At 40.1% G+C, this 16,629-nt stretch overlaps 1 protein-coding gene and 1 pseudogene across 4 annotated transcripts in view; both read right to left on the reverse strand.

The window, feature by feature from the left end:
- LOC140933069 (eukaryotic translation initiation factor 3 subunit A-like) overlaps positions 1 to 16,629 on the reverse strand; it is a 55,676-nt gene that overhangs the window by 20,737 nt on the left and 18,310 nt on the right. For 2 of the 4 annotated variants that reach the window (XM_073382586.1, XM_073382584.1), the window contains 8 exons: positions 16,287 to 16,391; positions 15,535 to 15,648; positions 15,168 to 15,290; positions 14,712 to 14,865; positions 13,873 to 14,097; positions 9,511 to 9,609; positions 8,593 to 9,375; positions 7,252 to 7,985 (listed from right to left, as the gene is read on the reverse strand). In XM_073382586.1, coding sequence (XP_073238687.1) covers positions 7,894 to 7,985; positions 8,593 to 9,375; positions 9,511 to 9,609; positions 13,873 to 14,097; positions 14,712 to 14,865; positions 15,168 to 15,290; positions 15,535 to 15,648; positions 16,287 to 16,391 — 1,695 coding nt within the window. In that variant the 3' untranslated portion in view covers positions 7,252 to 7,893. Of the gene's footprint in view, positions 1 to 7,251; positions 7,986 to 8,592; positions 9,376 to 9,510; positions 9,610 to 13,872; positions 14,098 to 14,711; positions 14,866 to 15,167; positions 15,291 to 15,534; positions 15,649 to 16,286; positions 16,392 to 16,629 lie in introns of those variants that run through there. The other 2 variants (XM_073382585.1, XM_073382587.1) reach the window with 2 other exon arrangements.
- LOC140932890 (uncharacterized) lies at positions 11,993 to 12,627 on the reverse strand (annotated as a pseudogene).

Consider the following 16,629-nt stretch of genomic DNA (forward strand, 5'->3'; position numbering starts at 1 on the left):
GTTTCAGTATTCTGTTTCGAGAAATTTTGATCACTTTGAAAATGAGCTCCTATAAAATTGTATACAACTGTCAAATGTTTAGTAGTTTAAGTCAGTGTCTCATTTTTTAAGGTCTCAAGGATCCGAAAGCAATAAAATTTAACAATGTTTTCTTATGGTTTCGCTTATGCATTCAGGCTCGGTGTCTTCAGTCTTTTGCAGTTGGGATTTGGCAATCACACCCTCTGCAACACCACACCCCCGGTTTGAATGTTTAAATGAAGGAACCCGTTGTTTATCAGGAACAAGGACCGACAGAGAGGAGGGAAGCTGGTCCAAAATTGATCCAATCCTCCATTAGGGTAGCTGAATAAGACGCGAAACAGCATAGGAAGAATTTGGGGTTTATTTCTTCCTATTATCATCATCATTATTATTCCCTTAACTATCACTAACTTTGGTGTACAAATTTATTTATAACCTGTTTTATAGCACAGTAGGGCATAAGAACTTGAAAGGTGGTCCGAATGACTGATCATTTTTGTAAACTTGCACTAAAATGTGAAACTCTTTGCGGGAGTCTGAGATCACTCGCTCAGATGACGTCGTTTTTCATGCAAAATTCTCATTCCCAGAAGTTAACAGGCTATTCCTAAAAAAGAGCTCATAGCATTGTGTCCTTTCAGATCAACCTTGTACTTTCCCCTTGAAGATCAAACACCACTCGAAAAACAAGCCTTTTGATTGAAAAGTTTAAACAATGCTTATTATTACATATCACGACAAAGTTATTACAAATTACGACAGCTTTTTTATAACAAATTACGACAAAGTTCTAACAAATTGCGACAGGTATTACAATTTACGACAGAACATACGTGATCTGGCACTTGCCAAAATTTATTTCATCTATGCATTTATAATCGATTATAATAATATTTAGAGCGATTGTCAGTGCGTTGAATTTGCGGTAGAGTGCCAAAGATGTAGCTTGTAAAATTTTTCTTACACTTCCTTTTAATCTTTAATTTAATAATTTAATTTTTTGAGGGAATTTTATAGTGACTTTATCGTTGAAATGGCCTGAAACGGGTCTTTGACCCGTGTTTTGGGCATGCTTTAAAAACGGATCAACAAAACCCTTGAAGGCTTCTTAAAACGTCACAAAATGTTTTTTAAGCTTTTTTTAACTGCAATTTCTATTAATAAATTCTGTATGTGAAGGCAATAAACGGAACAGACAATGAGAAACTCGACCGTAATGATATCTTGCTGACTCACCCTTGTCGCTTCCGCTTTTTCGCACTAAAACCATGTTAACATTTCTTGTAAAAAGGGAACAGGAACTTCTCGGTGACACGTGCAATTTACGTGAAAACTTATGTTGTAGACCAAGTTGATCTCGGGTGAAGTCAGTAATATAATCCTTCAAGCTTGCGAAAATAGATGAATTATTTGAAGTCTAAAAGAGAAAAAATGGTCCCCATTTCCCAAAATAGACATTTCATTTCCTGATTTAAGTCCCCATATTTACGCTATGTATTTATTTTAGCGGATAGCCCATCATTAAGCGTAATTGCGATAAGGAAACAATTTTTATTTCTCCATTTTACCGAGTCGAGATATTTCAATGAATAGTGGTCTGAAACGTTCAAGACTGAATAATAATAATAATAATAATAATAATAATAATAATAATAATAATAATAATAATAATAATAATAATAACATATAAAAAATTCTTTATAAAAATCTTATAAAAACTACACACAAAACTTCTGTAAAATATTCATAAAAATAAAACGTCCACATCAATATTATATAAATACAAATTTCCGGCAAAACCCCTTCGCAATTCAGAATTTTAAGATACTAATTAAAAACTAAATATATGTCCATGATAGAAAACTATTTGCAATAGTCCAGTTTCGAATAAAAAACTACCGCTGAATATAATCATTAACGACACATTCATACAGGGTTAGCCTCGACGTAAAGTAAAATATTCAGAAATTCTGGCAAGTAAGTGTTTGAAATTTGAATATACACAATAGACAGAGTAATAAACAGGTCTTTTCCTCGTTGGAATTTGTGAATATATTACTTCAGATTGAGGCTAAGGCTGTAAAAATGTGTCTTCACTTCTTTAATTCAGCGTTCATAGCAAACTCGAAAATGGACTATTGTGAATAATTTAAGAGTGGGAAAAGGAAAATCAAGCATTACTAAGAAAAAATCTATCAAAAATCTAGGCCTAAAATTATGAGTGCAGATGTAGACCAGCTACAGCGAAAGTGAAGTCTTCTGAGACCTGAATAATAATAATAATAATAATAATAATAATAATAATAATAATAATAATAATAATAATAATAATAATAATAATAATAATAAAAAGTCGGCTTGCCTTTTCTTAAGTCACTCAGTAAACAACCTGGCCGAGATACTGCATTTGCAGTGAGCTGACCGACATATTTGAAGGTTGTCATTTTGCAGTGCGGTTATTAGACTTTTACTTTAATACGTTTGCCACCCAGTGTACTTATTCGAGAGTAAATAATTTCTCCTTGCTTAGAAGCTTGTTGAAGTTCACTGCAGTTTTCCTTTTTGTTGTTGTTGTTGTTGTGGATAGCAGAATAAGTTCGCCATCCACCCTAGTTCCCGCTACCGAATTGGTGATTTCCCTGGCGAGGGTAGACAGACGGAAGACGTTCAAGGTCAGGACTGAATCAAGATCCCTCTATTCTGCTCTCTGAACACGTGCTTATTAACACATCGTAGCAACATCACGTTCCTTTTATGACTTTTTATTTAAAGTTTTTCTTGATTCTAACCCGTGAATCAGCCCATGTTCTTTCATCCGATGACTTGTTTTAAATCGTCATGTTTTTGGCTTTACTCAACCATTTTGTTTAATAAACGTTAAACGTTTCGGACACCGTTAAAGTGCGATACATATCTTTGGTTTAATTTATGACTTTTTTGTTTTGAATCCATTTATCAAAACAAAATTGAACCACAGCATATATATTTTTTAAAAGCAGGTGCAAGCTTCTTTTAACTTACGTGGATTGCAGTAGCGTCATAAAGTAAGAAGTTTTCTTGAACCAGTGACTATCATATAATTATCAATTTTCTGCAAGCTGCCATACCAAGAAAAAAAACCTCGGCATGGAAATGTTTAATCAAATGCAAAGGAATCCGTAAAGCAAGGTCCAAATGCACACGTTCCACATGTTGCAAAGTCTCACGTTTACAAACTAGCATTGACAATGGAGATTATGAGCTTAGTGTATTCGGCAAACGTCAGATTCAAGTTAAGAATTTTTTCAAAATAGAAAATAAGCAGAAAAAAACAGCTCAAAACAATTCTTATGCCGTTATGGATAAAAAATTGCGTGAAACTACTAAATAATGTGTAGAAATAACGAACCGTAAACGACAAGTAATGAAAGGGGAAATTTGGTCTCGTGGTACAAATTCGCGTTTTCAGTTTGACTTATGTAAACGGGCACGCGTGCAAAACGTCTGCGCATGCGAAAGGTCTCTATTTTCAATAATTAAAATTTGCAAAATCTTCCCATTTAAATTGAAAAACATTTAGGAATGTTTGATATGTTTAATGGTTTGCAGCCGGTTCTAGTATTAAGCACAACAAAAAATTACTTAAACTAACTTAACTAACTAACTGGTAAAGTCGTCCAGTACAAGGTTTTTCCGTCCTTGTTTTTCCACTTAGCATGCATTGGTCGATTTCGTTGTTCGCATTGACCGAGCTCAGCGACATGATGACCAAAACAGCAACAATGGCTACGGCGAAGTGCTGCCAGAGCGAGCGTGGACTTTCAAACATGATTTTCGCCTTTGGTGCAAGGAGGAAAGTATGTGGTGCAAAAGAGAGAAACTAAAGCAATTAATAAACTTTGTGTTCGTGAAATTCTAAGCTTATCTTTTGTGTGTGGAGCTTACTTTTTTGAATTTCGCGGCCGGAATCTAGTTTGTTTTGGTATCGCGTATAATTTTGAACGCATGCGCACTGCGTTTTTCACGCGTGTCATGTAAACGTGATGCTTAACCTCTCCAATAATGAATATGCGATGGCTATACGCATTTGAGGGAAATGAATCCTCCGATCCCTAATTTTTATTCTGCTCACAGTTTGCGCTCTAATAATAAATCTTAAATTAATATATCAGCAAGTTTTCAAATGCCCATTAGGACGAAAAAAGGGAAAAAAATCGAATAACCTAAATATGAGAATAAAACTTTATGCATCTGAACGAAACCGAAGTCATAATACTTCTAAAAAGCCACCATTTACAGTGAAGGGACAGTTTAGGTCAGTTTATACTCCCCCGAATTGCATGTTGTAAGAGTATGAATTACTTCGTAGAAAAGTAATGTCGAATCTATTTTAACCCGTACCATTTTACGATAAATATGAAGAATGCTCTGTCCCGTTTAAACCCAAATAGGAGTGAAATAATTGTGTTACAAATAAATATTCATGAATTTACAGGGACCGCGGAGCAAGGTGAAAAGTGGGAGGGCTGACAATTGAAAATAATTTTTTCATATTGAAAATGGAAAAAAGGAATAAAATCATAGTATTTGATTTTCCAAAAGTGGGGGCGGGGGCGCAAAAAAGTGGTGGGGCCGCGGCCCTACCAGCCCCTCCCCCTCCGCGGTCCCTGAATTTTCCTCAGATCATTTTCTATGAATCGGTACAAGAGGACTGCTTATGCACATGTCATCGGTTTACCCCGGGGGTAGATCCCCGGGACAACCAGGGGAACATGTCGGGGAATACAGGGGGATAGATTGGATTCTTTGCTCCTGGGGAGGGAAAAATTCACGACATTGTTTTAAGGTTGCAGGGAACCGGACGCGGACGGTAACCACAGGGATATATATCATGGGGATGAATCGCAAAAGGATTTTATAAAAGGAGAAGCATTACGTCTTTTAAGAGCTAATTCAGTTAGGGAAAACTTTGAACAAAGCAAACGAGACCTTGAACAAGGCTACCCTTAAACGCTCGTTCAAGAAATACTGACTGAAGTTATGTTCACCGACAGAAACGAGGTTCTTCGCAACAGAACAAAACAAACGAGATTTTACCGTTCGTTACTACCTACAATATCTACAATCACGCCACACCGAACCTCAAAAAGATTCTCACGAAACACTGCAAGATACATCATTCAACAGCAACCTAAGCTTAAGCACATCTTTCACCAGTCACCGATTGTCTCCTACAGGAAAGAAAAATCTCTCAAGGGCATTCTAGACCGCCCGAAAATTCCTTCAATCTCGCAGCAATCACAAAATCAACAAAGCAGTTAAAAGGTAGAACTTGGCAATCTGCATACGATCACCTTAAGGTGACTCGACCCAGTTTTTTTGGGGGGGTACCATCCTACTTTGAAGCTCTCTGGTATCGCCACCTTTACTTTTATCGTAAGTCTAACACATAGAATGGATAACATATAGATCAATCTAGAATATAACATAAAATGTTTGGCGATCGGAGTAAATGTCACGTGGTTATAATGCCACGCCCCTTTGAGGTCCGAGTCGAAAATCTGCTGTTGCCGGCATTTTTTCGTGAAAATCTCTCGGCTACACATAGTGCGCATTAGTGCCTTGCGCTGAACAGAGTTTCACCAAAATCGCAAAGACCCAATTCGAGAAATTCAGCGGTTTCCAAATTTAGGCCATAATTTATGCGAAAATGATAAGCAATTTTTACACGATTATATCTAATAAACTATGAGATTCATCCCTTTATTTTGGGCATCGTTATAACAGATGGGTCCTTGCAAGTCAGCAAAACGCTTTAGGGCCTTGTAAATGCGCGCGATTTCGAGCAAAGCAAACATGTAGAAATTATAGTTTTAGCCGATTTGTCGACGTTTGTTAGCGTTTAAGAGTCCTTCTCACGAAAAAAGCAGTTTCTTAAAAATTCGTAGTTTTTTTTCCTTCAAATTTTTTCAGGGCCACAATTGATTAACTAACTACCAGGATTCTGAATGTCATGGTCATTCAAAAACTGTGACATTATCTTCTGTAAGCCCAAACGTGAGTAAACATTGAAGATTTTTAGCGTTTTGCTTGAGTTTGTGCTTTGGGAGTTGTCTATTTTTTTCTAGTCTGTCATGATACAGCATTCTTGTTCAGCACGCGTGCATTGACCGCGCTTGGCTGACTTCCGAATGCTCACCGAGATAAGATAATTTTGGTACAGTGAGACAGGCCATCGCGTGTTACATAGAGGTTTAACTCACAATTTTTAATCAATTCTCGTGCTTCTTGTGCCTTTGCAAAAAAATCAAGAAGGGCTGCACACTAAATCTACTTACTGTTAAAAAATATCATTTTTTCATAGGTTTAATGTAAGCCAATAATTAAACCAACTCGTGACGGGAATCCCTTCTATTTTCTCATACTAAATTATCATATCTCGGTGAGCATTCGGAAGTCAGCCAAGCGCGGTCATTGCACGCGTGCTGAACAAGAATGCTGTATAATGACAGACCAGAAAAAATAGACAGCTCCCAAAGCACAATGCGTAAAATTTCAAAAACGCCCCCTCCGTCAAGTGAATCCCAGTTATATGAGGTGGATATCAGGGGAATTTTTCGTTGAGAAGCACTTGACCCAGGGGACTTCGTCTTATTAAATTCCCCCACCCATCGGGGATATCCTCAACTTTGCTCCACCCATTTTACAATCCCCCTGGTTGGCCCGGGGGTCTACCCCGGGGCAAGCCGATGACACGTGCATTAAAGGGGCTGTGTCACGGCAGTCCAATTTGGCCAATTACTCGCCCCCAATCGCTATGGAACTTAAAGTGAGCAAAGAAATTTCATGGAAATGACAAAATCAGAGATTCGAGACAAACAAAATATGTCTCCCGAGCATAATTTTTGAAGTTGCAAACGGCACAGATCAACTTTGAAAAACTGTTAGCCTGAACAGTTTCCAAAAACCCTAATTTCAATCCGTTTCAGTCTTCTTCAGTTTTGCGCCCATCCGTGGCATCTGTTGTGTCTTTTGTGTTATTTTAACCTTCCTTTAATGTTTTGTAAAAGCGGTTATTTTTATGTTTCTCTTAATTTAGCGGGTATTTTGTAATAACCTAATTTGGCTGAATTTCGTGACACAGCTCCTTTAAACAGCCACTTTTTCTCAGGTGTGGTACCACATCAAACAAGAAATAAGCAAAGCAAAAATATAGCAAAATGACATCTTCAAAAAGGTCACGACTCATTGGTTAATACGCATCATTTATTGTTAACAGATGCAACTCCCTAATATCTACCCTGGCTGGAGATTTCCGTGCGAGAACACTAAAGTACTCTGAACAAGGCAAGAACTACATGTTGAAGATTAACAGTAGCATTCAAATAAATCCTTTTCTTCGCGCCGTCCCAACTATCTGAGCGCCTGGAACAAGCTACGTTTCAAGGGTCGATTTTAGTTCAACTGTCTCGCAGAATTAGCCAACAACAATTCATATCAGAAAAAATATTACACTTATTACAGGTCTAAGATCGCGAATACAGTACTAAGACACACACTCCAGTGGCTACACTGCGTAGTCCTAGCCTGTCGCGATGAGGCTATTATCGACCAAAGATTTTATGATCAGCAAAAACATGAAACTATGCCAGATTACAACTAATCCTTTTTGGACATGGGGCCAACCTAAATTCACAATTGGCCACCAGCACTGCGCGCTACTTTGACCTACATGAAAACAAGACGCTAAAGCGAGCACTAATCGCCCAGTTGGTGTAAGAATGAAGATCATTGATTCATTTCATTGCCACTGTAGTACAAGTAGTGTTCAGTTTGTTCCTCGCCAAGGTAGTAAGTGAATTGGGGATCCATTCATTGCTTCCTAAGCTTTCATTTGTATTGAACTTTGGTCCAGCCGTCTGCATCAGACTGTTCCGCGGGGGGTCGTTCACGGCCACGACGAGAGGCAGACCAGGATTTCCCTGAAGAGATAAAGTACAGAACTTTACAACATTTACGTCACAAGGAAAATTTCACTTATTTACAGGCTAAGCAAAAACTCATCGCGACCTCTTTCTACTGTGTATTTCCCCTCATCTTGTGATTTAATTGTAGTCATTCCCTTGGGTACTTTTAGTCGTTTGTACCCAATTTCCCTAATGCAGCGGACAACCGATCAGTATCGTAGGAAGTATTTCCTTTCATTCACTTCCTTCAGATCTTTTTCATTTCATGAACTTAGACTCCTGAGCTAATAGCCTGAGAAAACAGCTGACATTTCCTTCATTTCGCGACGCTACCACTAGTTGTGAGTAGTTTCCCCGCGAAATGACGTCGTCTGAACAATGACTGCAGAAATTCCATACTGATGACGTGTCACTACCCAGATCAGAGTAGTGCTTTCAGATTAGCTAAATCAAAGTTCCCTCGAGGTACAACCAATCAGAAGCACTATCCAGATCTGGGTAGTGACACGTCATTAGTATGGAATTTCTGCAGTCGTTTCTCAGACGCCATTTCGCGGGAAGAGCAGAGGTGGCGTCGCGAAATGTGGGTTGTTTTCTCAGGCTACTGAGCTAAAGAACAAACCTTCAGTTCGAGCAGGTGGTGGTTCCCGCCTCCACTGGTCACGCCCCGGCTCTTCTCTTTCCCTTCTCCACCCATCCCTGTCTCGGTCACCACCACGGTCATCACCTCTCCAGCCTGAACGCTCACGGTCACGATCACCACGGTAACGATCACCACCTTCACGATCACGATCTCCTCTGAAGCGGTCACCATCGCCATCTCCCCGGTAACGGTCTTCACGGTCACCACCACGCCAACCATCCCCAGAGTCCCGGTCACGCCTTCCCCAACCACCTGGTCTATCACGGTCGTCACGTCCACGGTCATCACGACCACTTCCTCGCCAAGAACTTGGTGGAGGACGGTCACGCTCATCACGTTCACGGTCACGATCACGATCACGATCACGCCATCCGCTTGACGGAGGACGGTCGCGTTCATCTCTTCTCCAGGCACTTCCCCGATCATCCATTCTTCCACGGTCATCCATTCTACGATCATCCATTCTCCCACGGTCATCCATTCTTCGATCGTCCATTCTTCCACGGTCATCCATTCTCCGATCGTCCATTCTTCCACGGTCATCCATTCTCCGATCGTCCATTCTTCCACGGTCATCCATTCTCCGATCGTCCATTCTTCCACGATCATCCAATCTACGATCGTCCATTCTTCTTCGATCGTCCATTCTTCCACGATCATCCATCCTACGATCGTCCATTCTTCCACGATCATCCATTCTGCGATCATCCATCCTTTCACGATCATCCGTTCTACGATCGTCCATTCTCCCACGATCCATGTCTAAAGGAGTTGGAGAAAGACAAAGTTACCATTTTACTTAACCACCCATCGGAACAACTCCAGTAGCTAATCGCATTGCAACGGTTTTATAAAGCGACTATTAAAGAACACGATAGAAGCGACCCAAATCATTACCACGTCTTGCTGGTCCATCCCTGTCCACAGTCCTCCTCCAATTCACTCCTTCGTCACGAGGTCCATCTCTGTCGCGTTCATCTCGTCTCCAAGGCGATTCTAATGAAGAAAACAAATGTGCAATAAGCACTAATCTTTCAAGTCTCAACATAAGCAATCAGTTTTTAAATTTCGTAAGAGAAGAAAATTTAAAACATGTATTTTGGTAAAAATCTTAACCCATTCACTCCAGGGAATTTTGCCGAAAGAGAAACGCCTTTTGAAGCTACAATCTTGGGCAAAATAAAATGGAACAGCAAACCCCCATCCCCCCCCAAATCAAGGATGAGGCCGCGCGAAGGGCAAAAACGCGCCATTTTCCCATCCTTGATTTGGGTGGGAAGGGGGGAGGGGGGGGGGGGGGTCTAGGTTTTCCATTTATTTTGTCCAAGATTGTATCGAAGGTGTCTAGGTCACGAAATAGTGGTCACTCCTAATTAGTGAGTTATATTTCAACGCATTTATCGCTACAAAACACTGGTTTCTGACACGCGCGTCACCGGTCCATCCCGGGTCTAAGTTTAGGCATTACAAAAGAGATATTCTCGGTAACACAGAGCATATATAATACGTAGTTTAACTTTGCTAAGAATTACAAGAGGTGAGAAGAGATATTCTTCATCGTCGTAAAACACTTAAAACATGCCATCTAGAAAAAGAATACCCGAGGAAACTAAGGCTACAATTAGAGCTCTTAAGGCTACTAAAGATCTCACGCTAGAAGAAATTGCTCAGCGCTGCAAGGTTTCCAGGACAAGTGTACACCGACTAACAAGTGCACAGGAAAGAGTGCCGGAAAACAGGAGACATTTTTGTGCCCGAAGGAAAAAAATTTCCCCCGAACAAGAGGCATTGATTCTCGGAAGCATTGAAGAGTTGAAAGACCAAGAGGGCTCCTTTTCGTCTCGGCGACTAATGGAACGGACAGGAATTCGTCATGTTTCTGATCGAACTGTTAGACGTCTTCTAAACAGAAATGGTTACTTCTTTCTGCAGGCACGCAAAAAGGGACTCATGAGCCAATCGGACAAAGACATGAAAGTCACATTTGCTAGAAGGATGCAAGAAGATTACCCCCTGAATGTATGGAAAGATTCTATCGCTTGGATGGCGTCTTGTTTGTATACAAGACAAACCCCATGGACCAGGCCCGCTCCCCCAAAGGAAGAGTGTGGAGAAAATTCCTTTTTTTTCAGTAATTTTGGAAAAGTTTGGCCATAAAGAAATTGACAACATTTTGCTTAAATGCATTAACAAGTAATTAAAGGAAAGGTTTTAAAAAATATGATGACAAAGTTTCGACGTTCTCGTACGCCATTGTCAAGTCAAAAGACAACAGCGTATGAATGTTCTATAAAATATAAGAAAACAACAAAAGATCATTAAAGAGAATAGTGACATATCAAGTTTCTACAAAGAATTTCACACTTTCTGACGCACTCTGAGTACTTACAGACTTCTTTGATGAATAGCATCTCTTACATGAGGCTGTTTAAATATGTATAGTATTTTGTAACACCTTTAACCCCGCTACTTCCACCCGATGATTTTTTTCGTTTTCTTTCTTTCGTTATTTTTATTTATTTGTTTATTTTGGCCCTCTGCTGTTTAGGTGTAGTAATTAACATTATTACTGACAAAAGTGAAAAACGAAACAATTTTTGGACCTGAAAGGATACAAGAATTCTTTCTTCATTCTAGACTCATATATACAGGCTAAACAACGAAGAGAGAGTATGATATTACTAATTAATTAAAGCGACAAGTATCTCTTAAATTATTTTATCCTTTACACGGTATTAAAATATATTTAACAATGTACACTTTCAGTGTTCTGGTAAATGACAAATAAAACGCCCGCAAACGACATTTTATTTTTAAAAAGTTCGTTCCATACAGTAGAATCGATCCTCTTAAAAATTTAGAATAAATTCAGCAAAGCACCTTGCGCAAGATGGAATGGATACTTGTTCGGCTTCTCGAATTTGTCGTTGAAACTGAAAAGAGTGCCAGCGTACCGCCATCATTTCGGTTTCTCTTTCGTCTATCACCCCACCCTTGGGGTGTCTCTAGTAAACTAAAGGTCTTTGGAAAAGTAGAATTTGGGGGCAGGAAGGTGAACCGGCTGTCCCTCTAGCATTAGAAGCAGATCATGCCAGTGAATTATTTGGGGGTTCTATCTAAAGTCATTTAAGAAAATATTAATAACCTTTGCTTTTTCTGCTCCTACCCACGCAAAAGTGGATGTAGCTGGGTTACTGAATGACCAGTACACAACGTTTAAAGGGTTCAGTAAAAATGTTTTTCCAGTGTTGGCGGGGACCTTGAATAGAATGTTTCGAAATTTTCCCCTCCCTTTTTCCAGCAGGTCTTTAACAGCTTGTGAGAAGGCCTCCCGCGACACGTCGTTCCACCTAACAATCTGGTTTGCACACTGCAGCCACTACCCGTTACATTGATCGACACAAGGCTCTTCTAGCGACTTCTCTAAAAGCTCCAGCCTTGTTAATTTGCTCCGCTCGATCACGTCGCTCGCGTTCTCCATTTCCCACGAAGTTGCAATCACTTCTTCCACCACCTTATTTCCTCTGTTGAACACGAACTCCGTCAGGTCTGTTTTGCCCTCGGCTTTTTGCACGTTAGCGAGTGCGAGTAGTTCCGTTCTTTTACGGATTCCCTTATCGATAATTATTTTCGAAACTTCAAAGCTACTTAGACGTCGGGAACGCTTTCGCTTAACGGCTTTGCTGGCCTGCCTTCCTCTATCTCGTTTTCTCGACCCTCCCTTTCTTACCCGCTTGCGGCACTGGAAGATTCGTCATCGTGGTCCCTTGTGGCTGCTGGTGCACTTCGTTGTTTTCTAGCTTGACTCGCTGACATGGTTCTCGGTGGACCAGAGTTGGCCAAGTCAGGATGATCAGGAGACTGAATGTAGTTTCTGTCTTCTTTGGTTGTATACAACCAAGCAGTGTAATAGTTAACGTGCCGATAAGAAAAGTGAACATGAATGCTCCATTTGTTCTTTAAATAGTCTCGAATGGGCATCCACCTCTTAATACGGTTTAACTTTATAGCCATGTGAAAATGCTTTCCTCCTCCCTTCTTATGACTTTCTTGGCAGCACGACCACTGTACAATTTTTGCTTTCGGTCCCTCGCAGTTTAAAACTGCTTCACAAACGGCACCTGCGAACGACTTTCTCTCAGGGAAAATACGGAGATCTGCTCTGCCATAAGTCAGTAAGTAAACGCTTCGGACTTTGGCTGTTTCTGAGTATTTATCAGAGCTGTCGGGGCTTTCGCTCGACCTGTTTGATGTGTACTGAGAAAGCAACTCCATCGTCATATTCTGGCAAAGAGCGTTTGTAGGTTTAAGTAGAAATATACAACCGATGCAGTTTGCGCAATAATTTCAAAAGAATTTTCGTCGAGAAAAAGAGTCAGTTTTGTGAAAGAAGTATGTTACTATTATGACACTAATAGTGTCATGTATTCATGCGTTCTACTTCTTTAATAAATAAAATACACAAAAAGCATTTATTGAATGTCATTAGTAACATTTTTTGCAATCTCGCTCGGGCTTATTCATGATGAGGCGAGGTTTGCGTTTAAAGTGTTAACCTTCGAAAGCTTGCGACCGCGAGTTTTAAGTCATGATAACCATACAGTACGCTTTGGGTAACGCAAGTCTTACTCTCGGACAATCTTGGAAAAAATAAAATGGAACAGCAAACCCTTATCCCCCCCCCCCCCCCCCCCCAAATCAAGGATGAAGCCGCGCAAAGGGCAAAAACGCGCCATTTTCCCATCCTTGATTTGGGGGGGAGGGGGGGAGGTCTAGGTTTTCCATTTATTTTGTTCAAGATTGTAGTCGAGCCGTTTTCTGGTCACGGTCTGGCTATAAAAAACCAAAACTGCCCAAAACGCCGTTTATAGCTGATTCAATAATGGTTGCTTTAGGCATTGGGAGGATTAGGTGGGAGGAAGTGTAGGTGGGTAGTGCAAACAGATTTTCATTGGAATATTTGGGTCAACGTTACACGGTTTGTTTAGTCATAGAGTTTGAAAGGCCTCTTTTCCTTGCAAAAGTTTATTTGAGTTAGATGACAAAGTTGTCTTTGACCGTTAAAATGATGACGTCAAGAGAGGTACAACGGATGTGGATGTGCACGGGCCGTTCCGGGCGGTTCAGGGGGAATGAATTAAAGGAAACCTTTTCACTAGCCAGAACAAAAAATGCTGAAAGAAGAGAGGATGACTTAATAACTTGCTTTATGGCAGTGAATATTGTAGTGAGTGGCTCATATGAGCTAGCTCAGCTTACCTCTTTCATCTTTGACGTCTCTTCGCGGGGGACCCCATCTATCCCTGTTGTCTCTGTTGTCCCCATCTCTCATGTCCCTCTCTCGAGCAGCTTCCCTTTCTTCAATTTCCTTTTCCCTTTCTCTCTTCTTACGCTCCATCTCATTCAACCTGGCGATTCTCTCCTGATACTCACGCTCCTTTTCCTCTTTTTCCTTTCGCTCAGCCTCCTCACGCTCTTCGCGCTCTACAACAAAATGATATACTGCATTTGATAACTGTTTACAATGTACATGTAAATATATCCTAATACAAATCATCATCATCATCATCATCATCATCATCATCATGCAATATATAGCTGATTCAGCAAAGGTTGCTTTAGGCATTGGGAATTAGCAGTTGGGCGTTTGGGCATACGGAACAATGTCATGATTTCCCGAGTGACCACCAAACAATAGCTTCCTTTTACCCAATTCCCAATGCCCAAAGCAACCTTTATTGAATCAGCTCTATAATTATGCAGATGATATGCATTCAAAGAAAGCAACTGGGCAATACTATTTCTTGGATACCTACTGATCAGCATTGCAGTGTGACACAGTTTATTATAGGGTCAAGGTTATAAATCAAGCAGTTGAGTAAGCAACTCAGGTATGCCCCGTGTTTTAACTTGATAAAACACTACCTGCGTTTATCAAATAGTTCCGTTCTATTGTCAAATATAACTGCAGATGACAGAGCACGGCTTAAAACAAGGGTATATCTACGAAAGCAACATGCAACAATACGCCTTCAAAATCAATCTAACTCTGTTAAAACAAGTACTGTAGCCATAAATAAATATGTGTCATATCTTACCTCGCCTTTCTTTTTCCTCCCTTTCTTTTCTTTCTCTTTCTTCCTTTTCAATTCTGCGCTGTACCTTTCTTTCCAAAATACGCTCTTTACGACGTTCTTCCATACGCCTCTTACGAGCCTCATCCAAACGCTTTTGAAATTCCTTCATCTTTTCCTGGAAAAAGAATCAGAGGAACTCAATTAATTCTCAGGTCGAGTGCCTAACAAACATTATTCTAGGAAAGGGAGGATCAACTCTATAGCGCCGTTAACTTGCTATTATGTGAAAAAAAAAGGCTCTCGGTTGGAGGGCAGAGAGCGGGGCGCTTTTCTGAGGAATGGAGGGCGGCATGTTACATTTCATAAATCACTACACGTCTATGTTCACGCACCCCTCATCATTGGCGACTTTCTCACGACTTTTTGTTTGAAACCCATCTATATGACAAGGTACATTGTACATGATGCGTTTCTCACCTCATGAGCTGCTTGCCGAGCCTTGTTGAGGTTTTCAAGAAAAGCGTCTTTGTCAGGAACCATTCGTTGAAGTCTGCCACTAGTTTCTACCAATTTCTTGTGCTCGGTAACAGTTTTGTTAATCTGCCACAAAATAAGAAATAAAACAAATCAATTTATTAATTAATACTTTTACCACCTAAGCTTATGAAACGAGCTCACCCCAAGTAATTACTTATCTTTTTAAGCTTCAACAAGAGTAGCCTCTCACGTTGACCTTCTAAGGGCTTCGTCACGCGTTCGGGAGGATTGCGTGACGAGCGAAAAGGAGGTCTGCGTGGGAGGCTACAATAAGAGGAAAATCAACAAAAACTTCAAAACTTCTTACCCTCTCTTCTTCTTGCTCTTCCCAAAACTCCTTATCTTGCACTAAGTGCTCTTCATACTGTTTGTTCAAAAGTGGAATTTCCTCGACACGCATAGCTCTTACAAAGTAATCCATCTACACAGAGCAAACAAAAATAAAGGCTTCACGATTTTAATAGTTCTCCAGGTGTGGCTTGAAGTTATGTTATCTAAAGCAAAACTAATTAACACAATAATTATTCAACAACATGGTAATTTGCAGAAGTAACAACAGGACAGTAATCATGGGAGGCCAACAAGAGGAATGTGCCCATGGGTGTATGGGCTTGAATTCAGCTAGCATGTGATTCAGGCGTTCAAAAGGGACGGGAGGGTAAGGGACGACAGATATACTCATAGTCTGCCGGTATTTATAGTTTTTTCCCCTATTTTTAAACAAGGTTCGTACCCTAACTAAACTCTTCATTGTCAATAAGGCAATCGGCTGTAGGGAATTACAACTCAAAACAAAGACAAAAAGCTTGGTTGATAAGTAATATTTTCCACCTCATACAGATCGTATGTTTGTTTTATCTGCGGAGCGTTTTTCATCAATTCTTGCTCCAGAGAATTTCAGCTTTTTATTTCCTTCAATTTTATCCTGCTTTTCATATCTGGTGAGTCAATAAACTCATAGTCCATAACTCAAGTCAAACATTTCCTTCAAGGTATGTCTCATTTCCCCTACCATTGAGGGAAGAGAAAGGTTGGTTGAAGGGGGAAAGGGGTGAGTACCTTTTTCTCCTGTGTCTTGAGCCTTATCTGCAGTTCTTTCTTCTCTTTATCAAGCTGCTCAACTTGTCTGGCCAGAATATCATCGGCATCCATGGCTTCTATTTCCTGTTCACATTGACAATGAAATGTTGCTTTTTAATGTCCCCCACAGACAGAATAGTGTTACTAGAATAATTCTTCTATCAGGAAATTACTTTCACTTTAAAAGCAACTCCACTGCAAATGAATGTCCTAGACAATGGTCACATTCTACAGCACATAAAACAAAAAACCAAGCCTTAACAAGTATCTATTCAGAATAATGGATACAAAAAAACGCCATCTACAGTTGTAGTTGCAAGAA

Source organism: Porites lutea, chromosome 4, assembly GCF_958299795.1.
Source record: "Porites lutea chromosome 4, jaPorLute2.1, whole genome shotgun sequence".
In the NCBI taxonomy this organism is placed as follows: Eukaryota; Metazoa; Cnidaria; class Anthozoa; order Scleractinia; family Poritidae; genus Porites; species Porites lutea.